General features: G+C 51.1%; 5 protein-coding genes across 20 annotated transcripts; 4 read left to right on the plus strand and 1 right to left on the minus strand.

The window, feature by feature from the left end:
* The first annotated feature begins 182 nt into the window (after positions 1 to 182).
* LOC6555729 (sex-lethal homolog) lies at positions 183 to 2,940 on the plus strand. 5 transcript variants are annotated; one of them, XM_026983078.1, is made up of 7 exons: positions 511 to 528; positions 905 to 1,042; positions 1,110 to 1,457; positions 1,604 to 1,711; positions 1,773 to 1,954; positions 2,169 to 2,734; positions 2,832 to 2,940. In XM_026983078.1, the coding sequence occupies exons 2-7, from the start codon at positions 980 to 982 to the stop codon at positions 2,846 to 2,848; spliced, it is 1,284 nt and encodes a 427-aa protein (XP_026838879.1). In that variant the 5' UTR covers positions 511 to 528; positions 905 to 979; the 3' UTR covers positions 2,849 to 2,940. The 5 variants fall into 5 exon arrangements, with proteins under 5 accessions (XP_001982498.2, XP_026838880.1, XP_026838878.1 ...); XM_001982462.3 differs by lacking the exon at positions 511 to 528 and adding an exon at positions 183 to 336 and having other exon boundaries at positions 2,169 to 2,855; XM_026983079.1 differs by having other exon boundaries at positions 468 to 532; positions 2,169 to 2,855.
* A 2,423-nt stretch (positions 2,941 to 5,363) lies between these two features.
* On the plus strand, positions 5,364 to 8,940 carry LOC6555730 (5'-AMP-activated protein kinase catalytic subunit alpha-2). Of its 2 annotated transcripts, XM_001982463.3 has the most exons (3): positions 5,364 to 5,625; positions 5,743 to 6,068; positions 6,648 to 8,940. In XM_001982463.3, exons 2-3 carry the CDS (start codon positions 5,790 to 5,792, stop codon positions 8,115 to 8,117), a joined length of 1,749 nt encoding a protein of 582 aa, XP_001982499.1. In that variant the 5' UTR covers positions 5,364 to 5,625; positions 5,743 to 5,789; the 3' UTR covers positions 8,118 to 8,940. The 2 variants fall into 2 exon arrangements, with proteins under 2 accessions (XP_001982499.1, XP_026838974.1); XM_026983173.1 differs by having other exon boundaries at positions 5,364 to 6,068.
* A 22-nt stretch (positions 8,941 to 8,962) lies between these two features.
* LOC6555731 (thioredoxin, mitochondrial) lies at positions 8,963 to 10,588 on the minus strand. The gene is made up of 2 exons (XM_001982464.3): positions 10,230 to 10,588; positions 8,963 to 9,450 (listed from the first exon to the last, which is right to left on the minus strand). Exons 1-2 carry the CDS (start codon positions 10,410 to 10,412, stop codon positions 9,154 to 9,156), a joined length of 480 nt encoding a protein of 159 aa, XP_001982500.1. The 5' UTR covers positions 10,413 to 10,588; the 3' UTR covers positions 8,963 to 9,153.
* A 309-nt stretch (positions 10,589 to 10,897) lies between these two features.
* LOC6555732 lies at positions 10,898 to 22,826 on the plus strand. 11 transcript variants are annotated; one of them, XM_026983165.1, is made up of 4 exons: positions 10,898 to 11,345; positions 16,095 to 16,549; positions 19,594 to 20,044; positions 20,200 to 22,826. In XM_026983165.1, exons 3-4 carry the CDS (start codon positions 19,622 to 19,624, stop codon positions 21,532 to 21,534), a joined length of 1,758 nt encoding a protein of 585 aa, XP_026838966.1. In that variant the 5' UTR covers positions 10,898 to 11,345; positions 16,095 to 16,549; positions 19,594 to 19,621; the 3' UTR covers positions 21,535 to 22,826. The 11 variants fall into 11 exon arrangements, with proteins under 11 accessions (XP_026838966.1, XP_015008790.1, XP_026838971.1 ...); XM_015153304.2 differs by having other exon boundaries at positions 20,227 to 22,826; XM_026983170.1 differs by lacking the exon at positions 10,898 to 11,345 and adding an exon at positions 13,839 to 13,917.
* A 173-nt stretch (positions 22,827 to 22,999) lies between these two features.
* Positions 23,000 to 27,267, plus strand: LOC6555733 (RILP-like protein homolog). Its single transcript, XM_015153305.2, has 5 exons — positions 23,000 to 24,141; positions 24,203 to 24,690; positions 25,041 to 25,136; positions 25,197 to 25,322; positions 25,515 to 27,267. The coding sequence occupies exons 1-5, from the start codon at positions 23,527 to 23,529 to the stop codon at positions 25,645 to 25,647; spliced, it is 1,458 nt and encodes a 485-aa protein (XP_015008791.1). The 5' UTR covers positions 23,000 to 23,526; the 3' UTR covers positions 25,648 to 27,267.
* The last annotated feature ends 382 nt before the right edge of the window (positions 27,268 to 27,649 follow it).

Below are 27,649 nucleotides of genomic sequence, written 5' to 3' on the forward strand. Positions count from 1 at the left end.
GCAATTCATCGCAGCACGGCCGCTAATGGTATTTGTGGGTTTTGGTATATTTCACAGTTCAAATTTGGGGAAAAATTGTTTTTGGTATAACTGCTATTCCATAAAGTAACGTTAAAACTAAACATTTGAACAATAATTGAAAATGGTATAAAAATACTTTTGGTTTTTCAGTATGAGTTATCGAACTATCAAAAAGTTGTTGGCCCCGATAGGTTCCGATACAAATCGCCCCCGATATCGAAGAACAATTGACACCGATGGTAATCGTTTGAAAACGCAAAAAGTGCACAATTCCCGCTGCTTTCCGGTGCAGTTAGTGAAGCCGTTTGCTGAAAAGTGAGTATTTTGCACCTGCGGAGTATTTTCTTGGCCACCGGTGGCCATTTCCCGCGGACTTCGTGTTCCCGACGCTCTTCAGTGTTGCTTTTTTCGGCTGCACGGCCCCAAGCCAACTAATGCGCACGCATCGCGGTGTGTATGTGTGTGCGTTTTTGTATGCGAGAGTGCGCGTGTGTTGGTGCACTTCGTGTTGGTAGTTACTTTTCCAGCAGCTTTTCCTTAGTTTTGCGGGGAGCGCAGGGACTCCCGGGTACGGATCCCCCAAAAATGCCAGGGGAGGGCAGTGGCGGGCTACCAATTGCATCCGCATTCCAGCTAATCGTGCGCCGTCCCCCTTCGATTCTGGTCGTTGTATCGACTGCCGAGATGTACACACACATATTCGGATTCCGATTTTGCCGAGAGGAATTGCAGTTCCGGAGTCCCGAGTCCGGATTTGCGCTCAATCCGCATTCGACAGCCGCGCAACAAGGACTATCGCTTGTCCCTGCTCCGACTCCCAATTGGAATCCCTCTTTAGCTGCTTCGCGAGATAATTAACTTGCACTTTCTTGTATCGTTGCAGCTTGTGGCGCCAACTGCGACGCAAACACGCGAAAAACAGACAAACAGGAGCTATCAAGACTTGACACAGAAGGACATGTCCAACGCGGAGAAGATGCAGGGCCAGGAGCACGATGACAAGCAGTCCTCCGACATAGAGGTGAGTTTTTGGAAAATTTTAACGAAGCTGTTTTCACCCGTCTTTTCTTTTCGTTGCTGCGGTGCAGGATTCTGGCGATAATGTGGGCCGTGACGATGGGACCGACGATGACGACGACAGCAACGGCAACATGCAGCAGGAGGATGGGGATGGCAATGGCGATGGCGAAGGCGACAACGATGGTAACGGCCAGGAGCATTCTGGCGACGAGGAGCAACACCACGGCCAGGGTAACGAGGGCAACAATGGCTCCTCAGGACAGCAGCAACAGATGCAGATGCAGCAAATGGACCGCACCAGCGCCACCAATTTGATCATTAATTATTTGCCGCAGGACATGACCGATCGCGAGCTGTACAACCTATTTAGCGGCTGCGGGCCCATCAACACCTGCAAGATTATGCGGGACTTCAAGGTAAGTTCGGTTGTTGGTGCCTGGGTACCTGGCTGCCCGGGATACCAGGTGAATTGCACGTCACAGGTGCCATCCCTGTCGCACATTGCATACACACGAATGCAGCTTACAATCCCCTCTTCTTCGCATGCCCGCCAACGGAACAGACCGGATATAGCTTCGGTTACGGCTTCGTGGACTACAAAACGGAGTCGGACTCAGAGGACGCCATCCAGAAGCTTAATGGCTTCTATGTGCGCAACAAGCGATTAAAGGTGCGTTATAAGCCTCTCGAATTCCCATGGCTCCGTTGTGACGCTTTTTTGCTTCCCTTAGGTGTCGTATGCCCGACCCGGTGGGCAGTCCATCAAGGATACGAATTTGTACGTCATCAACCTATCGCGGAACATCAACGACGATATGCTCGACCGCATTTTCTCGCCTTACGGCCTGATTGTTCAGCGCAACATCCTGCGGGACAAGCTGACTGGACGACCGCGTGGCGTCGCTTTTGTGCGGTGAGTACGGGGTGCGATCTGCGGGAGTGATTTGAAATTAGGTCACAGTGCTCGATTCGCGTCCAGACCTACTAAATTGTGTGCTCAGTGAAAGAGATTTTTGGTGAAACATATGTTGAAACTATTATCACGACCAAATTAATCGCGAGTTCGATTGATGGATCAACTACACTTACATAGATTCCCCATTTGAAACCTGCTCTCTTGCTTGCAGCTACAATAAGCGTGAGGAGGCGCAAGAGGCGATTAAGGCGCTGAACAACACGGTGCCGGAGGGCGGATCCCAGCCAATCTGGGTGCGTCTTGCAGAGGAACACGGCAAGGCCAAGGCGGCCCAGTTTATGGCCCAGATCGGAGGTGGCAATGGTGGCGGAGGCGGTGGTCCGCCGCACATGGGTCCAGGTGGACCGATGCACGCGCCGCATCACCACAATAATCACCATCACAACAACCACCATAATCCGCATATGCCGCCACATCATCATCAGCCACAGCATCCACACCAACATCCACAACACCATCCGCCGCTGCACCACATGCAGCACCACCATCCCAACAACCACAACAACAATCACCCCAACAACCACCACAACATGGGCGGCCCGCATCCGCACCACATGCAGCAAATGCACCCGATGGGCATGAACATGGGCATGGGCGTTAACATGGGTATGGGCATGGGCATGGGCATGCCCATCCACGGAGGCGGCGGCGGTGGTGGTGGCGGCAGCGGCGGCGGTGGAGGCGGTGGTGGTGGCTTCCACCACATGGCGCACAGAGGTAGATCAAATAGAACAACACGATCTCAAAAACCGCATCCATATAACCATGCACAGAAATTTATTTAAACGCCATTAATTTCTTTACACGATATTAGCTGCATCTCACAGGTGAAGTGTTCATGCTGCCATTGCCGATTTGCAGCCGATTCCCCAGCCAGCCGCATCCCGTAGGCAATGGCAATTGCCACAGCCCCCACAAGAACAACAAGATCAACTGCAGCAGCAGATTCAGTTTGAACCGCCGCCCGTGAGCCTCCAGAATAACCATCAGATATATTTCGCATTCGGTATTAGATCCCAATCCCACTCCGACTACCTAGTGCCGCTCTACTTCCCAGCCGCAAGGCATCCATCAGCCGCTTCCCTCTCCTCGCCAGCTACGCCCTTTTCGGCTTACCCAGCTCTGTTGGCCGTGTACGTTCCAGTATATGGCACGGTTCCCATCTCTGTTTCTGTTCCAATGGACATAGCCAGTTCACAAGTCCAAAGTGAGTGGACCGCGCATGAGTTTTAATAACGAAAAGGAGGATCGGTCAACTCAATTACTAGCTACCAAGGAGAAGGATGCCAAGACGCTGGTTGCCCAAAGAACCAGCTGGCAGACGGAGACGACGAAGAAGGGCGGTGGCGGATGCGTAGGCAGTGGTAGCAGCGAGCAGAAATATATCCAGTGAAATCGGAGGAGGAAGGGAGATATAACCCAAAAGAAATACCGAATAGTAGCCAACTCTCTCGCTCTCTCTATGTGTATGTATGTATTTCGTTATCCATATATGTATATCCATGTCAGAGAGCCAGGATCGGTTGAGACCATACTATATAACCCAAAACCATACTGGCCAGGAATAGCAAGTCCAAGCATTGGCAGCAAGAGGCAAACAAAAGGCGCACGGCAGGCATGAGCAGTACCGAAAGAACACTATCACAGAATTAAGCAAGTTGATGATGCATAGCGTGTATTAAGATGTAAGAAATAATGTTCCAAAGTAAACCAGCCCACAAAATCCCCAACAACACACACACATATATAAAGAAGGCCGGAGTCGAATCCTTGATTAACGATTTGATTAACGCGGTAAAGATAGGATGTTAGCATAACTATGCGAATTTCAAAGCAAATGCGAAAAAAAATTCCAATTGATTTGTATGAGGAGCATACAAAGCCCCAAACGCAAACCAGTAGCAACTCAATACGAGACGAGAACACAAACCAAACTCAAATATAACTTCCCTGCAGTCCCATTCCTCTCCAATTTATGATCGAATCTTCGTTCTCGATGGATTGGGCACCGCAGACGAATTGAGTAACTGCACGGTTACTAGCCCCAGGGTGTGGCGATAATTCCGGCCGGACACCGTGAGACGGACGGTACAGACAACGATATAGGGAGACGGACCTTACGACAACGGACCGAAGACGCTTGCTTCGAATAGATGGTTAATTTGTAGACTCTTAAGGAACGTCACCAACAAGGGTTCGTCCGTGGCACTTGCTTTTTACTACATTATACATAAATAAATTATTGATGTACTACCAACAACCCAAGAACACCACACTATGCAAACAACTATATATTAGATAATATATATGAATGTATAAACACCCGCATTGCCGTAAACCTGCAACAAAAAACCCGACAAGAAGATGGCTGAATATGAAATAAACTTGAAATTTTCCAACCAGCATACCCGTGGGACCCAGAGGTCCCTAATTTTTTTTTTAGTATTGATAATCTCTAAACGTAAATCCTAGTCTCGTAGCATTATCATAGTTAAGGTGACTTTTTTTTCAGAATAAACTTAACGCGCGGAAGAAATACATGTATTTAAACCTTAAATTCTAATGTTTATAATAAACAAACAAATTGAATTCTTGAGCCGAGCCTGCGACCGAGATGGTGCGATGCTGCCTCAGCGAAAGAGAGCGAGAGAGAAGATCAGCTTTGAGGTACAGTCAGCACAGTACAGTGCGGAACAGAGCTTAAGGTTGACGATATATTGTTGTAAATTGATGTTAGGCTAAGCAAATAAATAGTTAAAATGTTCAATTTTCGCTAAGCTGAAATCCTAATCAACGTATTTACGTACGTATATTATACACAATATTACATACTAGTCCTTAAGCGGGTCTATTCGAAAGGTGAAAACAAGAAGCTGTGGCAGCCTTTTACTACAAACGAAAAAGAAAAATACAAACCTTTAGACTTACACACGCATATTTGTGAACAAACTGAATTTTACCATGAGTCTTTGAGAATTTATAGAGCCGTATTCTTGAAAATCTATATTGAATGTTGATGTACACTTAATGGTCACGCAGCACACAAGAGGCATCTTTCTGGCTTAATAATGCGCGTGGAGTGGATCCAAAAAATCAAATTGGTGTAATAAATGTGTGTTTAAATCACAATGCAACATCTTTTCGCTTTCAATTGGACATAAAGAGTTTTGAGTCTAGCATTTTGGCTTGCTCGTATGCGGCGATTTAAATTATTTTAAATGTTTCAAGTGTAGGTATTATTGCTATTATATTTTTTACTTCAGCAAAAGCCAAGAAGAAAAAAAAGGTTTGAAATTGCGCGCCATTGTGTGAACCACCTGGCATCACTGGCCAGCCACTTATCGATAGCCACTGGAAGGCGAGAGAGAGAGGTCGCAAATCAGCTGCTGGAACGAGTGTTGTTGGAAGGCACTGTTGTTGGAAGTGCCAGCGCCTTCCAATGTCAATTAAATAAGCAAAACGCGAAGAAAAGCCAAGCGAAAAGGAGAGTCTCGGTGCCGCTCTCGAACACTAAACAAGGAAATCAGTATCAATACCAACGCCCTTGACACATCCACATCGACATCCGCATCCGGGCGAGGTGGCACGGCTGGCAGGAAGAACATAACGTGAGTGGCTGCTCTGTTCTATTCTATTCTATTCTGTTGATTCAGCGGAGTACACTACGCAATAACCGATAACGACCTTACCACCGCTACCCTCCCCCTCCCCGCGCCTCTCCGCAGCGGAGCAGTGGAGCACCCCCAGTCCACCAAGGAGCTACCTGCTCGAGATGCCCCAGATGAGGGCTGCGGCCGCTGAGGCGGTGGCCGCCGGCAGCGCCAATGGCCAGCCGCTAGTCAAGATCGGGCACTACCTGCTGGGCGCCACCCTGGGCACTGGCACCTTCGGCAAGGTGAAGATCGGCGAGCACCAGATCACCCGCGTCAAGGTGGCCGTCAAGATACTCAATCGGCAGAAGATCAAGAGCCTGGACGTTGTGGGCAAGATCCGGCGAGAGATCCAGAACCTGAAGCTCTTCCGCCATCCGCACATCATCAAGTTATACCAGGTGAGTTTATGGCTACAAATTAAGTCGGCTGGTTTCCCACAGGGTATACAATTATACACAGGGTATACAATTAGGTACATGGTAACCGGAGACAAAAGGTTCCCAGGAAACTGGGCCACTGGTTTCCAATGCGAAGTACGCCAATCAGATTTTCATAACAAAGAAATGAAATCAAATAAACAAAACAGGCAGGAGGACAAGCCCAAAGTAGGAAATAGCTTTTCCATAACAATAGTTTGGAGGTGTCGTATGGTCTGCTGCTTATCTACGGTCATGGTGGACCATTTGCGGAATCTGGGGCACTGGCCAGATCATCACAACAAAAATGCAAGCCTATGGTAAATAAACAGAAAAAGGATCTCCTGCAAACCGATGTGGGAAATACCTTTCCGAAGGAATATGCAAGAGGAGTCAACTCCGGTTGCCTAGTTGTCTGGTTCTACGAGAACATTTGCCCGAGGTTTTCCGATTAGATTAGTTGGAGAAGCCAGGGCTAAGCAGAACTTAGGGAACCTAGGGCCGACTACAGCCAATAGCTAATATAAATGTGTTTGCTAAACCTTCCGTAACTCCCCAAAGGTCATCTCCACGCCTTCGGACATCTTCATGATCATGGAGTACGTGAGCGGCGGCGAGCTGTTCGACTACATTGTAAAGCACGGAAAGCTGCAGGAGCACCAGGCGCGCCGCTTCTTTCAGCAGATTATCTCGGGCGTGGACTATTGCCACCGACACATGATCGTGCATCGGGATCTGAAGCCGGAAAACCTGCTGCTCGACCACAACATGCACGTGAAGATCGCCGACTTCGGGCTCTCGAACATGATGCTCGATGGCGAGTTCCTGCGCACCTCGTGCGGCTCGCCCAACTACGCGGCGCCTGAGGTGATTTCCGGCAAGCTGTACGCCGGGCCTGAGGTGGACATCTGGTCGTGCGGCGTCATCCTGTACGCCCTGCTGTGCGGGACGCTGCCCTTTGACGACGAGCACGTGCCCACGCTGTTCCGCAAGATCAAGTCGGGCATTTTCCCGATTCCCGAGTACCTCAACAAACAAGTGGTCAACCTGGTCTGCCAGATGCTGCAAGTGGACCCGCTCAAGCGGGCCAACATCGAGGAGATCAAGAAGCACGAGTGGTTCCAAAAGGACCTCCCCGCTTACCTCTTCCCCTCGTCCATCGAGCAGGACTCCAATGTGATCGACACCTACGCTGTGGCAGAGGTCTGCACCAAGTTCGGCGTCAAGGAGACCGAGGTTCACAACTCCCTGCTCAGCGGCGATCCGCACGATCAGCTGGCCATCGCCTACCATCTGATTATCGACAACAAACGCTTCGCCGATGACGCAGCCAACCAAATAAACGAGATCAACAACTTTTTCGTGGCCGGCTCGCCACCACCGCCGCCGCCTCCGCCCGTTCCGCAATCATCGATGGACCACCAAGCCCCTCTGGCCACCGTGACCGTGGGCGGAGGCACTGCAGCCAGCTCGGGCACCGCCACACCAGTGCCCCCCGTGGCTGGAGGCACCCCTAGCGGCACCATCCCCATACGACCGCATCCGGAGCGGATTGCGCCGATGCGGGACCGCCAACTGGCCATGTCCGTGCAGACATCTGGCGGCGGAGCCTTCCCGGAGAAAACCGCGCGTGGCGGTACTCCCATCAAGCGCGCCAAGTGGCATCTGGGCATCCGGTCGCAGAGCAAGCCGAACGACATAATGCTCGAGGTGTACCGGGCGATGAAGGCACTCAGCTACGAGTGGAAGATCATCAATCCGTACCACGTTCGGGTGCGCAGGCAGAACGTGAAGACCGGCAAGTTCTCGAAGATGTCACTGCAGCTGTACCAGGTGGATGCCAAGAGCTATCTGCTCGACTTCAAGTCGCTGACCAACGACGAGGTCGAGCAGGGCGACGACGTCATCATGGAGAGCCTTACTCCGCCGCCGCTTAGCGTGTCCGGGGTTATGCCGCTGCAGCCGACCGGGCATCACACTATGGAGTTTTTCGAAATGTGCGCCGCCCTGATCATTCAACTGGCTCGCTGAGGATGAGGTGACCGCCGTCGGCCGCTGCGGACTGGATGGGATCTTCTCGGCTGGCGATCCGCACCCGGACCGCCCTGAGGATTGACCATTGCCCGGAAGACACAGCCACACAAAGGAAAGCTGGGTGGAGTTCGGGGTTCCACGGATCCCTGACCCGACTAAGTTCTTGAATTCGTCCCAACCACTGCTGATTTCAATCGGAATCGAACAATGCAGCAACAAAGCAGCTGCCTCGATTTCGATTCGGAATGTGCCCCTTGTCCGATTTTCGAGCCCCCAAATAAAACTAGATCCTAATTAACACGTAGTCCTGTTGCCGCCACACAAACGTAAGAGAAGGCAACCCCAATGTGCAATTATCGGTAGCAGGACTGAATAGATTTCTAAAATCGCCCGCCCCCTACTAGGAGGACGAAACTAGAGGTTGGGCCTACGACTCCAGCTTCCCTTTGTGCGGCTGTGTAATCCACATAAAATGTTATTGAACTCAGACTCCCGCCAACCGCCGTTGCCGCTATGCTACCGTTACCCGCTTTAACGCATCCATTTCCGCTTCCGGTTAGTTTAAGTCTGTAGGTTCCGCCCGGTCGGCGGGCATCGATCCGTTGCTGTACTGTACTGTTCTGTTTCTATTTCGATTTCTGTTTATAAACAAGTTGAGTTATTATCCAAACCGCATGTGCACGTGGATGTATTTGTATTATGCCTAACGAATTGTAATTGGAACCTCGTCTGGGGTAGCTGTCGGATTACAACCAGATGTGGGCCAAGTTTTATGTATCTGTATGAACCAAACAATAAAGCGATTCATTAATATTCTAAATCGACTGTGGACAAAGTGTCACTTAAAAGTAGCCATAATTAAAGTTAGTTTTATTGCATATTAAGGTATTTTGTGCACAAAATTCTTTCAGCATCGATGATCGCAAATCCTGCCTCCGCATTGGGCTATATATCGCAGTTCCAGTCTCCTGTTTCATGTGTAAAATCATAGCATCCCTGATCTAATCCATCTCTGCATCGCTGCTACAACTCACTACTGCTTCTGCTGTTGCTTCCGCTTCAGTTTGTCGATTAGCGTCTCGATGCTGTTGGCGTCCACCAGGCCAATAAACTTGTCCACCACGACGCCGTTCCTGAAGGCCAGCACAGCGGGCACGGCCTTCACCTCGAAAGTCTCCACGAGATCCAGGTTCGTCTCCACATCGATGACCGCCAGGTCGATCTCGTTCGAGTTCTCCAGCAACTCGAGCATCTTGGGCGTGAGTATCTTGCAGGGGTCGCACCACTCGGCGTGGAAGTTCACGATCACCGGGTTGTCGCTGTTGATCACCTGCGGAACAAGAGATTATAGATGGTTACATTTGGTTCTACAATTTGAGTGCTCTGCTCGGAGCTTAGGAAGCACTTCATTGTCATGGCCATTACGTCACTTGTTCGAGTATGCCAGCAGCTCACTTATAGGCATAACGTCATTGCGAAAAATGAGAAATGGATCTGCGGGTGCCGAGGTGAGTAAGAGATTAATTGCCAGCAGAATACTGCAGTTTTTCATACAATGATTCATACAATTGTAGCACTGCCCATATTAGTAGTTTTTTTTACATTCCGGTTACTCCGAGATTGCTGTGTTTGCTCCTTAAATAATGGCGGGATGTCTACTGGGGAGCCTACAAAATGTGTGCGTGTGTGACGCACTCTCCTCTTATCTCGCCTAATCCGACTGCAATTGATAACTCGGCCATGGAGCGATATACTGGAGGGTCTTCTGCAGCTGGGCCCCCCCACTTTCTTGGCGGACTAAGCGGCTGGCTGAAAGGGGTTCAAACCGGTATCCAATGTTTTGGGCCTCATTTACATACACGAGCACGGGCCCAAAACAAAATCGAAAACAGAACGGAGGCGAGTGTGCGCACATTTATGTATGTATGTTTGTATCTATGGACGGGTCCACGGCCAAATGCGTCATGGGGTGGATCCGGCCCCTCCCCCCGTAAACCATGCACCCCTGCCGCCCAGTAACCCAAACCCAAGCACGTACGCCAGCGGCGCAAGGTCATACCTCCCAACCCATCCCATCGCGTTCTGTTCCGTTGCATAATCCTGACTCACCTTCTGATCGAACTCGTAGTGGTCCTTGATGACCAGCTTCTTGTGGAGGTGCTGCGACTGCGACAGGTACTTCTGTGTGCCCCTGGCCGCCTGGGGCGCCATTCTTTGGCCGCTGCTCTTTGCTCCAATCGAGCAACAGGCCGCCAGACGTGGCGCGATGCCCTCGGCGGCGATCTTCAGCATTGCGGATTGGGATTCAGTGCGGGGGCGGATGCAGATGCGTAACACGGAGACTCTCGCAGCGATTAGATTGCGGGCAGGGTCTGGGGTGTCCAACTGGTTGTTCCGTTTGCTGCGTATGCGTTTAATGTTTGTTTATAAACTCTGAGCGAGCGCTGCACAACACTGTCGCTTGCTCGGCGTTGCCACCTGGCGGACGGGAGGCCTAAGCAGCACTGAAACCAGCTGGAAAGTCTTCTGTTGTATAAAAAGACGAAAAATATTCGAATTGTGTGTAAACATAACGCGATACAGGTGGTATCGCCAATGGCGCTTATCTCACCCTATTCTGCAATTTTGTATGCATTTTTATGTTTATTTTTATCACAGTGCCAAGCGTCCTATGCAGTGTAGAACGTTTTCCAGCGACGGCACTTTAAACAGATCCGACATGCTACCGTTTTGAATTTGAATTTGGCGCCCTGCTCTCCCCCGCCCCCAACCCGCTCTCAACGTTCGCTCTGCCACATGAATTTCGCCGCTCGCAACAACAAAATCTGGCATTTGACGTCGCGCGTTCGTTTGGCCCGTTTCAGCCGCGCTGCCGCCGAAACCAGAGTGTTGTTGTTGCCGTTGCGTTGTGTTTCGTTGTTGTTTGCCATTCCGATTTTATTATTACTTGTCATCGGCCGCGGAGCGTGCGGTGCGGAGCAGTGCTCCTCTTTTTTTTCTACTTTTTGTTTGGTTCCCGGCCAGGGGGGGGCGCTGAGTCCTGCCACTGCCGCTGTTACTGCCACCCACTCGAAAACAGGCGCACAGGTTGAAAGTCGAGCTCAGAGCATATGTGTGCGGAAAAAGTGCTGCATTGGCTGGAAAAACACTGCGGAGCCGCCGTGATTGTTGCGTTTCGTGCGGTCAGGACGCGCGCAAGAGGAAGCGGAGCGAGCGGGAGAAATCGTGAGTAAATTCGCAGTTTTCGACAAAATCGTGCAACATAACGGCACCATGCATACGTATGTGTATGTGTGTGTAATCGCCTTCAAGATTCCAATTGAAGTTTCAAGCTCCGTTCCTTTTCTATGCTCTGTGTGTGTGTGTGTGCTTGTGAGCGTCGCGTGTGAGTGTGTGCGTTTTCCACCCCAGGAGCGCGCTTGGAAATCGAAAACGCGGTTTTGGTGTCGGGATTGAATTCGTTTCGAGTCACACCCTCCCCCGGCCAGAACTTGTTTCGGGCATGGATTCCTTGGCACAGCTGTTTGCGCCTTCTTCTCGTCCTTCTTTCTGCGGATTTATGACATCAACACACGCTTTCGACACACACACACACACACGTGCGCACTCAGACCAAAGCTTTATCCTTCGAGCAAAGCTCTCGCTTGATTTCGACTCGTGCTTACGGCAAAGTCGCAGTTTTCTCTCTTTTCCTTCCTCCTTCTGCCAGCGTGTTTATTGTTGTTTGTGTTTTGTCCTTCGTTTTTTTTCGAATTAACTGTTATCGATTGGCAGCGAACCGAAGCCGATGATGAAATTCCAACCAAGAGAGTGAGAGAGGGGGAAGCGGTAAAATTAGTTCCTGATCCAAAGCTCAGTTTCGTAGTATTTCTTCCCCAATTGTCCTGGCTTATATATGCACATTTACATACATAAGTACATAAGAACATACATAAATATGTCGTAATTCGATTTTGACTAGAACGCTTTCGATTTGTATTTAAGTTCTGCAGTTCTTAGTATCATTTCCGAATTTACGAATTAGAACTGCCATATCTATATGCATTTCCATTATCAGCTCGCGCTGTTCAACCATTTCGAAAACTGTTTCTCGAGAAATATTGGAAAACTGCAAACGAAAATTGGAAAAGCTGGAGCACGGTAAGGGGAGGGGGCTGGGGAACTTTTATGATGATGCCTTTGCCTAAAAATAGCAACGCGCGCCCAGCCAACGTCTCATTTTTCCAAGTGTGCTTCAAAAACGAAACGAATGCTCATTTCCCAAGTTCCCATTGCGATCGCCGATTTTCCATGTGCTCCGATCTAAATCGGGTCCAATCGGATCGAATCCAATCTGATTTGATCTGATCTTCAGTGATCTTAATCTGCACCCAGATCGCCGTGGAATCTAATTTTGGGCTCGTCTTGAGCAGGTTCACTTGGTGCCTGGAAGACGGTACCCACTCCGCTTTCCCGACTGCATTTCCAGCCCCATGCCACGCCACCGCCACTGCACCACTGCACCACCGGCTAAATATAGAGCTCCGACTTCGACTTCGGCTTAGTTCGGCGGGATGGGCTGTGTGCCTGCAGAAGGTGGGGAGGGAAGTTCAATTACCTTTAAATGGATTACACAAACAACCAGGAGGGCTGGACGGCTGCAGGGGAGGGGGCGGAAGCCTATATTAAACACAGGCACACACACACACCCCACCAACTAGATAAAGCAACGCAAACAGAGCAGACCAGGCAGAGGCGGAGCCAAGCGATCGGGCCTCTGATCCCAATTCCAATTCCTATCTCCATCTCCATCTACGTCTCTATCCCTATTCCGATCCCGAACCCGGACCGACGCCTCCCCCTTCCTCGCCCCCCTGAGTCCCGGAAAAACGGGAAAAGAGGACGAGCGGCGAGGGGGGCGGTGCTGCGGCGATGCTGCCAAAAATAAATTTGAACTCAAATCGCAGCGTCAGGCGCGAGGGGCGCGGCAAACGGGTGGCAAGAAACGCTGCCAACGCAACGCCATCACCATCACCATCGCCATTGCCTCCAAAGACCGCTCTCCTTTCGGGCCGGGGCCATCGGCTCCTCTGGCAGCCCAGCCGGAGCCAGCCAAGCAGTCCTCGGAACTACGATTGCACAACTGATGTAGCTGTTCGAGGGAATGGGACGTGTGCTTGGCCAGAAATCGCAACTGATCTTGCCTGGTGGGGCAGAGGCCAGCTCAGGATGTCATTGGGCACTCTGCCCGTTTACGGAAAGTCACAAGGGGTGGGGGAAAGTCACAAGCAATGGTCACAATGGCTGGAGACGGAGAGCAGAGCAAGGAGAGACGCACGGGGGCGTCTACGTGGCCGACCTCATTAGTCTCGAGTTTCCAAAAGCGCACGCACACCAGCGCGCCAACTGGGAACGCCGAAATGGGAAATGGAAAATGGGAAATCGAAAGTGGAATATGGTTTTCCGTACGCGCGGACCCATCAATTTCCATCATCGGCGAGAGAGCTTAAACAGCGGCTATTTGTAAACGAAGGCATCTGCCAGGCAGCCCCCACAGCCCGCCCACCGCTTCTAGCCAAAAGCCAAAAACCAAAAGCCAAAAACCAAACCAAAGCGATCCAAACCGATCCCTCTCTCGTGTTTCCCGCTCCCCCCTTCCTCCTCCTCCCGCGGTGGGACTTTGGGGCAGCTATTTTTAAAGTCGAAATACTTTTCAGCTGCCAAGTTGTGAGATGCCAAGTACAGTTGCCTACTCAGATCAGATCCCATCGGATCAGGTCGGATTGGATTGGATTGTATGAGATTGGTTCCCATCACGGTACGCGGAGAGAACAACCAGGAGCTCCTCGGCTGGCGAAGATGTCCTCCTGCGAAGGTGTTGGCGTTGGTGTCTAGAAAGGGACTGACTGAAGCTGACCAGCCAACTAACTGAGTTCCTCGGAACTCCCTTTCCACTGAGACGCAGTATTAAGCTAACAACATTGGATACTAACTAACGCTTTAAATGGATTTCAACTTGATATCCTGCGCCCCAAGCCCGAAACTCCAGTTCCGACAGTGGACCTCCTGTTTAAATAGCATTCCACGCGATCCCAAATATACCAGGCCTGCTTATCCCTGCTTATTTTCCCGTTGTCCCGCTGATCTGCTGCCGCTGTTTTTCACTTGTGACTGTGTGCGATGTAAATTCGATGTGCCGAAGCTCCGCTCTTTTTCTTTCTCTTGGACAGACACGCAGCCACAGCCACAGATACAGGCACAGGCACAGATTCGGATACGGATACAGATACTCGTAGGCGAGAACGGGAGCGGGCACAGATACAGATGCGCGGCGGCAGAGCAGAACTTTCGGTTGGAAATTTGCCAACCCCTCATGGCGCTTTTCGATGCGATCAGCTCGACCCCAATAGACGGGGACTGGCCGGCACGGGGGGCGTGATGGGCGGTTTGGGGGGAGGCGTGCACCTTCGGAGACGCGGCCAACAGGCTGCGACGGCTGCTCGGACCGCTCGAGTCTCGGTATTCTGCGGCTGAATTCCGAATTCGTTTTTAGTATCAAATTAGACTCCGACGGCTGCTCTTTGAGTGCGGCCAAGAACGGAGCAACACCGGAGCAGAGCATTCGAATCCCGAATCGGGCCAGTTCGGAACGGTAAGCGGTTGGCAGCGGTTACCCGGTAACGGGTACGGTAACGGTAACGGGTGCGAGTATCGGGTAAGGCACGCTCTCGTCTCTGCGCTTCGACTTCGACCATTGTTTTTCGCCTCGCGTCTCCTTCGATTGGATACTAGGGAATAGTGGGGGCTGCAAAAGGTTGGGGCATCATTTGTTTTTCTTGCCAAGGAGCGTGGGCGGCGTACGGCGTACGCGGAGGAAAGCGGATGAACAGGGCCAGCTCCGAATGCCTCTGGTTTTCTTCGATTTCTCGTTGTTTGTTTGCAATTGTGCAGAGCACAGATCTGCGTCTTCTTCATTCGTCGAATTCTTGATTCGTCATAGGTATATATTCCGGAATCTATACACGTCGTATGTGTATACAGGCGTATGGCTGCGCCTCTCCATGGGATGGGATGGGGGCATCCTTGAGACGGGCTTGCCAACTTCATACACCCAGCTTTGCCCCTGAAGGTTTTCATTGCAACAACCTTGGATTCTCAAACTTGCTTTTCATCTTCAGACTGGCTTAGGGGTCTTCTTTTGATTTCTCAATGTTCGATCTTTTACGTTTCTTCAAATATAAACATAAACAGAAACGGAAACATAAACACAAACACATTGTGATTGAAACTTATATGATTAAGAAACCCATCGAGATACTTTGAACTTAATGTATAGAGACTTAGTATAGAAACCTGGTTAGCTAGCGACATAGCTCCTTGCTTGGGCTCCACAAACTCGGCCTTATGGGCCAACATTATGTGGCCTGTAAACCGTATGTATTCACCGTAGCTTATCAAGTCCGGCGGATCAGGTGGAAAGTGCTGTGTGCTTGGGTGAGTCACAACAGTCATCCAGCCGACTTCCAAGTTGTCGTGGAGCCACAAGCCCACCTTAAGGCGATAAGATAATGCCGGGTAGCCGTACAGCCAGATTAGATATTAGTTTCAGTGCGGTTTCAATGAGGCCTAACCAGGGGTTTTGCTCTTTTCTTCTTTCCCTTGGAGAGGATTGGTAAGGAGAGGAATGGAGAGGGCAGGTTTCAGTTCTGTTCTGTTCCGTTCTATTTTATTCTATTCCGATCTGATCTGGCCAGATAAGAGGGCTAGAATCGTTGGATCGCCCGTCGCGGGGCAGAACTCAAGTCAAGAAGTCTTCTTCTGTTCCTGATTCCGAATCTGAATCTGTTTCAGTTGCTTATTGTGCTGTGTATCCATGTGGCGTATGTGCCTGCGCTTTTCCCCGACGCTTTTCCCCCGCTCTTTCTCCGTTTATGTTTACGTTTTGGCGTGATTTCGTATTAACAAATTCACTTCTCTATGTATTTTTAATTTTAGTCCAAGGTTTAAAGCAACAACTGTGAGCAGTGAAAAAAACAGAACGAGCGTTCAGCTATAAACGATATCAAAACCAATAGGAAGAAACGCACACAAAGAGCCCAAAAACAAAGTCTTCGGGAGAGAGCGCTGAGTGGGACGGAGACGGGGCACAAGCGAGCGGGACAGAGACGGCTGGCGGTCAGCGACGTTGGACAAGTAGTTGAAAATATTGCGCATACGCCGCGTGAACCGGAGGCACAGAGCAGCAAGCCGCGCGTTTCGTTCTTCGTTTGGCATCGCACAAATACAGCTTTGGGAAACCCGAAACCCCACAGAACAGTGGTGCAAGAAAACACGATTGAGCATTGAGGAGGAGAAGGAGGCGAAGGAGGCGAAGGAGGCGCAGGAGGAGGGCCGAGGATCAGCGGCTACGAAGGAAGTCCATTTCAAAGTGCAGCCGGCTATAAATCCAGGTGAGTCTCGGGGCGCACAGCTGAGGAGCACTATTGTTTGGTGGGCCGAGTCTCGGATAGCAAAATAGGTGCATAGGTGAATGGGTCCTTGCGTTGGCCTAGCAAACCCTAGCAAACTTCCTTCCTCGGGCCTTCTTGGAGTCCGATCATGGGTCTTGAGGGAACTGCTGGATCCCCGCTTTCCGTGCTTTCCGCGTTTCTCGCCTGTCGTTTCTGCCGCCCGAGACTCTGTCGCAGATTGCACAACGCTGGCCAGCAGTTTCAAGCGCTTTTGCTACGCTCACAAACACATGACACCCATTGAGTCGGTCGGTGAGCGCTGCCCGATTCCACGATTCCGCTGCTCTGCCAGTAGCGCTGGTAGTAAAAATTGTCAACTCAAGCGCTGCGGTCGGCGACGCTCGGGGAAAATGCGTATTCCTCGCAATCGCACTCGCCCCCACCCGCATCATCCCGCAGGAAAGCAGAATCACGCGCGGATTACGAGGAGCCACCAGTTGGTCACGAGGAAGAGCAGAAGAATAGCCCGCACCACCAGCTCGATCGTGGGACGAAGGTGCGTTTGCAACCGGGGTTTCCAGGAAGGGCTTTTCTCGAGCACTCTCTGGGTGGAGTGGGCTGGTTGGCTGGGTTGGGTTGGTAGGTGGATTGCAGCGAGTGCGGCGTTTGCAGTGCTATCAGCGTACAAACAAAGCCAATTAGAACTTCAAAAGCACCCTTCCTTTCCTTTTCTTTCCGCCCCTTCCCCCAAATGACAGCCGGTGAAGCTCCATTCCACTCCACTCCACTCCACACCCACAGCTTTCCCCCTTTCCGCGTTTCCCGTTCCTATCTGGGCTCGCTTTTATCAGCGGCTTATCAGTAAATAATTCCACCTGTTGCGCGGCTTGCGCGAGTGTGTGTGTGTGTAGATAACTCGAGGTGAGGTATCGCATTAAGCAACGCTTGTGCTGCCACACAATCGTGGTCCCCAAAAAGCAAACTTTGCTTGTTTGCACTGCTCAGCGCTGCTACGCTGGAATGGAAATGGAAGCCCCGCTGCCAGCGGATTTCGTAGATAACCGAGCCGAAACCCAACTGAAACGGACTGAAACAAAACCCAGCGAACCCACACTTGTACACATAGGAACGGCACCCATACAGACACAGATACAGATACAGATACAGATACAGATACAGATACAGATATAGATATAGTGGCTCTATGGAGACAGACTGCCTCAAATCTTATCTTTAAACTTGACTCGACGCGGCGGGCACAGTGACGCAGTCGCTTAGCAATGCCGCTTTCATTGCTCAAACTGCGATAAACATATCGATCAGTCGTGGTGGGTGTAGTGCGTCTTCCTACCGAAGACCATCCTTACCCCCGAATCTCCTGCCCACATGCTTCCCACTGTATCCGAATGGTCTCTAATCTTTGATCCTTAAGCCCTGAAACATGGCTTTTCCCATTCAGCTAGCCATCTTTATTTCGAAACTTCGCAAGAAAAACCCGAGGATCCTGACTATCGAGCCCATCGATGGACTTGTATCGATAGGTATCCTACCTTCTTGATCTCGAGAAACGAGTACTAGAGCCCCCTTCTCTCCTTCTCTATCGAGGTTATGTTACCCTTTCATTAATTAAAACCTCGTGTTCACACACACACGCACACATGCATGTGGTCTTCCGTTTCGCACTCACACGTCAGCTCAACCCTTACTTTGCTGCAGCTTGAAAAGCGGCGAAAAGAACAAGGTTTATTTATAAACTGCGCTCGTGTTGGGCGCTCTCCGCCCGAAGTATCCAAGTTTCCCCGATTGGCTCTCTCGCCGCGCTCTCTCTTAAGCCTCTTCTTCTAGCTGTTGCTTCGACTTCGCCTCTTCGCAGGGGGTGGGGGAGGCGGCTTGTTGTTGTTGTAAACTCGGCTTCAAGCTTTAATTACGTCTCACCCATACACGCTTCTGTGCGCGTGTGTGTGTGTGTGCAAACAGTTGAGCTCTTTGTAGGAGTGTGTTTCTTGGGGCAGAGTTTCTAGCAGGGGCTAGAGGAGCGCAAGGGCACCGCTCCTCTTCTGCCATTCCTATTTTTGTTTGCCCATCGCCGGCGTCGCTGCACTCCAACGGTACTTCTGAGCGTGCCCGAATTGGAATTGGAATTCAGTCGAGCTTTGCGCGTCGTCGCCGCCGTTCGCGAAGTTTGTTGCTGGATGGGCTCGTTCGCTATCCCCCACCCCCACTCGTGCTGTCTCTCTCGCTCGCTCGCCTGCCTACCACCCACTTTTCTGCGCCCGCTCGCCGGCTTTGGCGCGGCCTCAAAACGTGAGTACCCCTCTCTCTTCCTGCTCTCCGTCCTGCGTTTGTGCCTCTGTGTGTGTGTGCGCCCTGTGTGTGGGAGAGTTCGGCTAATCTCCAATTTCCAGATAAGATATCGCTCAGTGTCGCACTCAGCTCGCTTGTCGCGCCGCTCGATCTTCTCCAGCCCCCAGGCCCCCCAAGCGCCGCTTCGGCTGCCGAGGAGAGCGTCCTGCAGGATCGCACCTGTAGCGGTTACGCACTGCAAGAAAAAGTGTGACTTTGCGACTCTAGCAACCTATCTTTACCAATTATTACCAATTACCAAGTATTTATTACCAATGCTAACTCGTTCACCTACGTTCGTGCACATGCACTCGATCATTAAGCGTTTTCCACGCTATTAGCATATTTCTGAACTGCCGCTTATTTTCTCAGTGCACGGCGTTCTCTTCCTCTCTTTTTTCGGCTTATCACTCCCACTGAAGGCGCCCGTTTGTGTGGCTTGTAAGTTGTGGGTTGTGGGTGGCGTGGAGTCCATTGGAGCAGTTGCGTCGTTGTTTTCATTATGTTATTAATTAGTCGAGTGGCGTAGGTGGTGTAGTGGTGTGGGAGGGATCGGATCGATTGCGAGGGATGGCTGGGCAATCAGGAGGTGGGACACAGCAGAGTGGAGCTTTTCGTTCCCCCATAGATTAACCCCCCCACATGCAAAGCGCCAAAAAACAGAGTTAACTCAGTTTGCATTTTGCATGCTTTTTCCCCAGCTTCACGACGTCTTGCAAACGGCTGAAAATGGAGAAGACTCCCCGGTACACGCAGCGGGAGCGGAACATGGTGTTGAGCTACGCGGCGCAGTACAAGGATGTGATCGAGAACAAGCGCACGGACGCGGAGTCGAACCGCAAGAAGGACGAGGTGTGGCTGCAGATCGCCAAGGAGTTCAACTCGCGCGTCTACCACCAGCGCAGCGCCAAGCAGCTGCGCCAGCTGTACAAGAACATGAAGCTGCTGCTCAAGAAGGACCTCTGCGGCGAGGACAAGAGCAACCACTCGTTCATGGACCTGCTGAACACGCTGTCGCACCAGGAGTCCGTCGCCCAGTACATTGCCGAGCAGCTTTCGCCGGAGGGCGCGGGCGGAGGCGGCGGCAAGCAGGGCGGAGCGGGCAACGGAGGCGGAAACGGGCACCATGCGGACGACTACGACGACTCCAAGGTAGGCTCAAACTCTAGATCTGTGCATATTGAGTCACTCGCTGGGTCCTCTTGTTGTACTTCAACTAACCGAAGTAACAAATGCATAGCTTTCTCCCTCCTTGACTCTGTTGAACCCTGTGAATCGTACTAAAGCGCTGTCCATGATGGTTTCAGTATCATTTATTTTCCTCACACTTGCAGATGCCCCTCTACCACGAGGGCATGGACACGGACGTAATCCTTATCAAGTCGGAGACGATCAGCGACAACGAGCAGACGGACAATGGCATGGACTGCCTGGACGAGGACGATGACGACGACTGCTTGAGCCCCAAGGCGCCGGAGGTGTGCCTCGAGGAGGAGGACGACGTGCTCTTTCCAACGGACCTGCGCCAGCTGCAGCAGGTCGGTTCGTCCGGCGCCGCAGGCGGTGGTGTATCCACAGCCTCCCTGCCGGGGAACGTGTCTAGCAACGGGCTCACCGAAACCAGTCGCCGCGCCGCCAGCTCACCCGTGTGCTCCACCAAGACCTCGGTTAGTTCCAGCGGGAGCTACGCATCGGCGCCCAAGCCGGACATCACCATCCAGACCGTGGGCCACATACGCGTGGGCAGCTTCGCCAACATCAACAAGACGCTGCAGAACGGCGGCTCCAGCGCCGCCGCTGTCCTATCATCGGCCAGCAATGGCGGCCCCAATGCCAGTGGAGTGCTGCCGCTCACAGCGGAGCAAGTGCAGCAGCACACGCTGCTGAACGGCCTGGGACTGTCCGCCGTGAATCCGGCTCAGTCCCTGCACGCGGCCATCAATGCCGCCTATGTGTCCGCCGCGCCAACTTCATCGGTCGCCATTAGCAGCCGCCGCACCCCGCCCACTTTGCAGCTGCCACGCCTTCAGCGCGGCAACAACAACAATAGCAACCACACTGCCGGCAGCACAAGCAACTCCGCGGTGGCCGCCAATGGGGTGCAACTGCTGCTCAACGGCGGTCACCACGCACAGGTGACGCACAACCACAACCATCTGGCGCGGGACAAGACGGGCGGCGTGGCCATTGGGGCGGCGGGTAGTTTCAATGGCTACAACGGACTGGCAGTGGCGGGCACGGTGTGCGGCACCTTGAACAGCAGCTCATCCGGAGCCGTAAGCGGCGGGAGCAGTGCCAACAGCAGCGGCGTGGGCCTGGGCGTCGGTGTCGTCAACACGACAGGCGGCGCAGGAAATGGCAGCGGTGGCACGAGGAGCCAGCACCAGGAGCTGATGAACTCGTTGAGGATCGAGGAGAGCAAGCGGAAAATCGACCTGATCAATGCCCAAATCGAATACTGGCAGACGCTCACCCGCAAGCTGAACAGTCAGGCGGGTCACATGCCCAATCCCGCGTGTCCGTGCCACTTCCCAGGAGCCAGTGTGCTCTCGCCCGTCGCAGTGACCGCCGCTAGTGCTTCATCGTCCGCCTCCACTGCCGCCTCCGCCAACGTCTTGCAGACGCAGGCCAGCACCAGCTAGTCCGCAGCGAAGAGGCGGTTCGCACTAGTCGGGGGTCCTGCGGGCGAGAGCGAGAGCGAGGGCGACAGCGACATCATCTCGATAGTGGACATAGATGATGGGCGGTCTGGTGAGGAAGAGCAGTCGGAGGACGATTGCGAGGACCATGACCAGGCCATAACAGATCTGACGCTACCCGACGAGGACGAGGAGGAGGAGGAGGACGATGCAGACGAAGATGACTCACAGGATGCCTTGGTCAGGGATGTGGGCGTGGTGGGCGGCCTGCCGTCGCCATATTCTCCGGCCCACTCCACTCCGCCGCCAGCGAAGCGCTCGAAGCGCCAGGAAGTCACCTCCGAGCTCCTGAGGCAGCTGGCCCTGCAGCAGAATCAGGATCCCCAGGAGGGGGGGTGCTAGTATTTCATCTAGTTTGCTAATTTGCCAACTTGCATGCCATGCATTGACGCAACCACTTTTTAACATTAATTTTACCATATATTTATTTACGCCTAGTTTGAGTGCCAAAACAGAAAACCAAGATTGGAGCCTTGCCATCGAGAATGCTTGCCAAAGGACCTGCCGAATCGGTCATACCCACTCGCAACCCGCTATTTATTTGCCAACCTAACTGAAACGTAGCGATTAGTTTTATTTAAAAGTTGTTGCGTCGCCTATTTTTTTGATTGATTTTTTTTCTATACATCTTACGTGTTTATCTTTAAGTTTAAAGTTTTCCTATGAATTGAGCTGCTACCAAAAAGAAGAAGGAGACTATTTTGACTTGTACATTTACCTTACGAAAATTAGACCTAACTTACTTAATTAGAGCGAGCAGCTAAGAACGCAAAATGTACAAATGTGGTTCCTAATCTAGTCCCTAAAGGAGTGAAGAAACGAAAATGCTACAGCAATGAATGCTAAAATGTTACGCCTAGCCGAGAACGAACTTGTGTATTATTTTTATATGTCACCCAGAGAGTTTCCACGAGGAAACCATTCAAGGAACTGTAGCTAATGTAATGTACTTAAAGAACCAGTGAAACCAAATGAAACCAAAAATGATTGAAAATTAAGAAGAAAGGAGAAACTTGCTAGTCGTCGCTGCATAACTGTGTAAGTGTAGCACACAAACCATTTAGTTATTGCTAACTGTACGTGTAAAATACAAATAATTGCCTATAATTGCCCAGACCCATTAACCACAATTTACAAGAAAGCACACACCAAACGAAACTGAAATCCAACAATACCAAACAAAACTATTTATACACTTTTGTAAACAAGAACTTATTAATAAAACCATGAAATTACTCCGCTGACTTTTGGATCGTGATGGAGGCTTTAACACCCTGGCACGTAAGCTCGCTTCGCCCATTTAAACTGCGCGGAACTTGGCGCCAAATGTGCTGGCGTTGCTCAACACTGGCCAGCCAGCGCGAAGTGCTGCCAGACTGCGGAACCGACTGCTCATCTGCTCATCTTGGAGCCAGTTCGCACATCTGGGAGCCTCCGGAACCAGTTATACGTTACTCATCGCTTCCAGTTCCCAGTTCCAGTTCGGTTCAGCAAAAATTGTGCAAATAAATTGCGGAAAGACGAATTGTTTATGTGGGAATCGGCAGCGAAAAGTGAATCGGCGGCAGCAAAACGACGGCACCAACAAATAGAGTGAATGAAGTGAGCATTGCCACTCCCACGCACACCACTGTGCAGTCTGTGTGTGCGAACGGCGAACTGCGAGTTGCGAATTCCGTACTTCGGATTGTGGACTCCCCAGCCCCCGCCCACGCCCCTCGCCCACCGTCCGAAGCAGTTGGAAAACCAACACCTGTCCTTTTAGCGCAAGAGGAATCCCTGTCAGCTGGTGCAGCCATACGCGAAGGACCTCCGCGGAGCAGGACACGGTGTAAAGAGCCGAAAACTGAAGCGGGTCTTCAGTGAAAAGAGAGAGAAAGAGAGTGCCATAAGTCCGCTTGGCAGGAGTCGCAGACTAACCACCTGACCACCTGGATGCCCGGCTTTCACCTCAATGAGATGGGTGAAATGGTCCTGGACGCCATCGATGACATCGGCGTGGTCGATGTGTACGACTTGGCCTCGGACATTGGGAAGGAGTACGAGCGGATCATGGATCGCTTCGGCACGGATGCCGTCAGCGGGCTGATGCCCAAGATCATCAACACCCTGGAGCTGCTGGAGGCGCTGGCCACGAAGAACGAGCGCGAGAACGCCACCATCCAGGAGCTGCGCGACAAGGTGGCCCAGCTGGAGAGCGAGAAGCTGGAGAAGGCCGAGTTCCGGCGGCGGTTCGACAAGGAGCTGGAGCTGATTGAGGAGCAGTGGCGCAGCGAGACCAACGAGCTGGTCGATCTCGTCTCCTCGCTGCAGGATGAGAACAAGCGGCTGGTGAAGCAGACGCAGGACCTGCAGTCTTCCTCCGCCCAGAGCTCCGGTCTGGGCGCCAGTCTCACCGAGAGTATCATCAGCATGACCAACCACGAGCTCCACGGCGCTCTTTCTGATACTCAAGTGCTGCAACGGCTCAAGGAGCAGATATACAAGCAGCGGGACGAGTTGAAGCACCGCGAGCGTGAGCTGCAGGACAAGTACAGCGAGCTGGAGCACGTAAGTGTCGTTTGCGCCAGGTGCTCGCATTCCCAACTAACTCTCTGCCTTTTATTTCCAGCTCAATATCCAGGCGGAGCGGCTGAAGGCCTCAGAGCGGGACACCCGGCGCCGCCACAAGCTGATGCAGGCCCAAGTGAAGACGCTCTGCGAGGAGCGCGCCGACTTTCTGGCCCAGCTGCAGGACCAGAGCCGCGAGATCAACCAACTGCGCAAGCGATTGGGGCTGGCCGAAAAGGAGAACGAGGACTTGGTGGCCTCGTACGATGACGGCCAGAACGATCCCAACCGGCCGCGGTACACTACGCGCGAGCTGAAAGAGTTGATTAGCGAGCGCGATGAGCTGCTGACCACCATCGACACCCTCAACGAGCAGCTGGCGGAGCTGAAGCCGCCCAGCCAGTCGAAGGGCAAGCGGCAGCGCCACTTCTCCAGCTCCGACGACAGCGATGAGGACGACGATGGTCACGTGGCGGACAACGACGACGACGACGAGGAGGAGGCGGCGGCCGAGGCGAACGAGCTGGAGCCCCCAGTGGCCGGAGAAACGTGAGTGAGCCCATTTTAGTTACATCCTTCAGTATTGTTGGCCCCCGCTAGAGAAAACCACAATTTATGAACGACCGCTTGAGACAGAATGATTAATGAGCAAACACCTTCAGCCTGAGTCATTCTTTTGTTGTTATTCAGTGCTAACAATATTCAAATAGACCCTATGATGCAAACGTTTAATTGGCAGGTGATTCAGAGCTTAAACGTATATTTTTGCATGCTCTTTTGCAAGGTCAGCAGTTAACTGAGTGGCATTAATGGAATTCAAACAAAATGTTGGATTTGGTTTCATGTTTTATTTATTGTTGAGTTCGGCTTACTTATGTACATACTTCATCGCTTTTCAGGCCACCTGGACACGATGCGCCCGTGCAGGGACCGTTGCCCTACGAGCCGGACGATGCGCCTTGGAAGAAGAGCTCCGAGTCGGGAATACGCAAATTGTAAGTGGTGCTGAAGCGGCGTAGAACTCCCTAATCACTCGCTTTGTTCCTGCATTGCAGCTTTCGGAAGCTGTTCTCGGACCCGTCGGACGGCAGCAACACGTTCCCGAAACGTTCCTTGGCCACGCTCTCCAAGATGGCGCTGTCGGCCACGCCCGGTTCCGTTTCCGCCTCCGCAGCGGCGAAGTAAGCGCCCTTAAAGCATCCGTGTTGGCGTGCATTTCACTTTTCGTTTGTTTTCTGTTTTCTGTTTTTCCGTTTCAATTTCCGTTTCCGTTCCATTCCGTTCCGTTTGCACTGCCCCGCACCCCTGCATCTTGCATCCTAATTTATTATTTATTTTTTACGTCTTACGATTACGATTACGTTTACGTTTAGTCTAGGCAACAGCCTGTATCTGACCCTGTCCCTCGCCATTCACCTGCTCCGCCTGAGCTGTACATACATAGTTTACACACTCGATTGCTGTGCCCTCGTAATTCTAAGTTGTTATGCGATTTTGTTTACGTAATACGCGTTTTTTTCGTAACTCGTAACCCCTAACTATACTGGATATATTATTTAATACAAATCCGCTTTGTATTTTTTTGTACCTTCGATTTATTCTAACTTGATTAACGACTACCACATAAGACTCCAAACACACCACAGCCCCCACATGTGCAAGTGTTCCAAAGAACAAGAACGAAAACGAGAACGAGATCGAGATCGATATCGAGATTGAGATTGTGCAAAGATTGCAGAGTGAGTTTTTAATGAATTTAGACAACCGACAAGCAAACAAACGACAAACACAAGCTAAGAAAGACAAACAGTCCTCCCAGGAAAACGATTCGGCGAGGAGGACTCTGGTTCTGGGACCCCAGATTTTAGAAAGTCAATGAAGAACGGGAAGAATTTGCTTCAATTATCCGTAGTGTAACTATCCCCAAGACCCCACATCTATCTTGATCCTCGGCTATCGCCAACCCGTATGAGTATTTTAGCATTCTCATAGCAGTTGCCCCAAGCGGCCTTATAAATATATTACAAATTTATCAAAATACGCAAACCTTAGAGCGAAAGAATACCTAAAAGTATATATAATTGATATATAATTAGCAAACGTTACAACCTTAGCGCATTGTTTGTTGACTTGAATTGAACTAACTAACGAAACCAATCTCAGCATAGTAGATTCCATTGATCGATTGATTAGATTACATTGCACAAAGATGCCAAAAAGCGAAAATCTCCGCGTAAGCCCATTGCCGGCCAGTCTGAATGTTTGAAGGAATGTTTTAGCCAAGAGTTTTACCATAGACTTAGCCACTGACCAGCTCGAATTGTTGTCACCGAATCAAGACGCCTTCGCCCAGAGCCCCCACTCCACTTCAAGCAAGCCCAGTGCTCTCGAGGAGATCTCAGCCTGATCCTCGATCATACCGACAATCCATGTTGATTTGGAACTAGTGCCACTTCCATATGGCACCACTCCCGTTCCCCTTCCGCTCACAAAAGCACAACGCGAGGAAACTCCGGTTACATATCAGCTCCATCGCTATCGTCGATGCGAACGTGCCAAAGACTAATGGTCAGACCCCGTCCCGTCCCCCACTCCCCGCACCGCACACCCAACACATACCAATCTCAATTAACCCATCTCGATTTGAACACAACAATGACAAAGACAAAGTGGCAACTGAACTTTTATAAATCTGAACACGAGCGTAATGGTATCGCTATGAAAATGGACTAACAAAGAGTGTCGAGTTGGGTGAAGACCACGAGGAAGATGGAGAGACATTGAGTATTTGGTGAATTAATGTTAACTAAATTTATATACACATATACACATGCATTATACATAATATACTTTACTATATACTATGTAATACCGTATTATATGGAACTATGACTAACCAAAAGACAACAAGGCAACAATTATACAAAATTAAAAGCGTACCAGGGTGGCACTTGGACCATGGACCGCAGGAGCGACCACAGCGAGGATCGGATCGGATCGGATCGGATCGGTTCGGATCGGATTGGATCGCATCATGGTGAATCGAGGGCTCCGCCCTGTACGTACATCAATTTATGAGTGGCTCCCTTTGAGCGACCACCAAAATAAAACTTATGAAACATGGAGTAGCAAATGAATGATTTGGGTTGGAGGCAAAGGATCACACGCTCTGCGGAACTGAAGGTGTTTATTATATAATTTAACATTACTTATAAGTTCATTTTTAATTTGGTTTATTTTCACTTGGTTTCAAAATTATTCCCAAGGAATGGTGAGAAAAGTCAAGAAACGAATTCCAAAAAGATCGGCAGAGAGTTCAAGATCATGGTTGCCGGGTAATCAGCAGTAACGAAGGATGTTTCAAGACCATCTTCACGTATTCTCACGTATCATATCATTTCATACCACGCTTCAAAACGCTTCAAAGGTTAGTGCAACTTCAATTTGCCATGAAACACATTTCGGGGTGGGCTAGTCCCAATCATGGCACTGCCCGTAGCCACTGATA

The sequence above is a fragment of the Drosophila erecta genome, unplaced genomic scaffold (assembly GCF_003286155.1).
Source record: "Drosophila erecta strain 14021-0224.00,06,07 unplaced genomic scaffold, DereRS2 tig00000283-arrow-arrow-pilon, whole genome shotgun sequence".
NCBI classification, from domain to species: domain Eukaryota; kingdom Metazoa; phylum Arthropoda; class Insecta; order Diptera; family Drosophilidae; genus Drosophila; species Drosophila erecta.

Coding starts and splice junctions, on each gene's coding strand:
- LOC6555733 (XM_015153305.2), top strand. CDS start 23,527: ATGCCCGGCTTTCACCTCAATGAGATGGGTGAAATGGTCCTGGACGCC. Junction 25,137..25,196: donor GAGTCGGGAATACGCAAATT/GTAAGTGGTGCT, acceptor CCTGCATTGCAG/CTTTCGGAAGCTGTTCTCGG. Junction 25,323..25,514: donor TCCGCCTCCGCAGCGGCGAA/GTAAGCGCCCTT, acceptor GTTTACGTTTAG/TCTAGGCAACAGCCTGTATC.
- LOC6555730 (XM_026983173.1), top strand. CDS start 5,790: ATGCCCCAGATGAGGGCTGCGGCCGCTGAGGCGGTGGCCGCCGGCAGC. Junction 6,069..6,647: donor ACATCATCAAGTTATACCAG/GTGAGTTTATGG, acceptor AACTCCCCAAAG/GTCATCTCCACGCCTTCGGA.
- LOC6555732 (XM_026983165.1), top strand. CDS start 19,622: ATGGAGAAGACTCCCCGGTACACGCAGCGGGAGCGGAACATGGTGTTG. Junction 20,045..20,199: donor ACGACTACGACGACTCCAAG/GTAGGCTCAAAC, acceptor TGATGGTTTCAG/TATCATTTATTTTCCTCACA.
- LOC6555729 (XM_001982462.3), top strand. CDS start 980: ATGTCCAACGCGGAGAAGATGCAGGGCCAGGAGCACGATGACAAGCAG. Junction 1,043..1,109: donor AGCAGTCCTCCGACATAGAG/GTGAGTTTTTGG, acceptor GCTGCGGTGCAG/GATTCTGGCGATAATGTGGG. Junction 1,955..2,168: donor CGTGGCGTCGCTTTTGTGCG/GTGAGTACGGGG, acceptor TCTTGCTTGCAG/CTACAATAAGCGTGAGGAGG.
- LOC6555731 (XM_001982464.3), bottom strand. CDS start 10,412: ATGCTGAAGATCGCCGCCGAGGGCATCGCGCCACGTCTGGCGGCCTGT. Junction 9,451..10,229: donor ACTACGAGTTCGATCAGAAG/GTGAGTCAGGAT, acceptor CTTGTTCCGCAG/GTGATCAACAGCGACAACCC.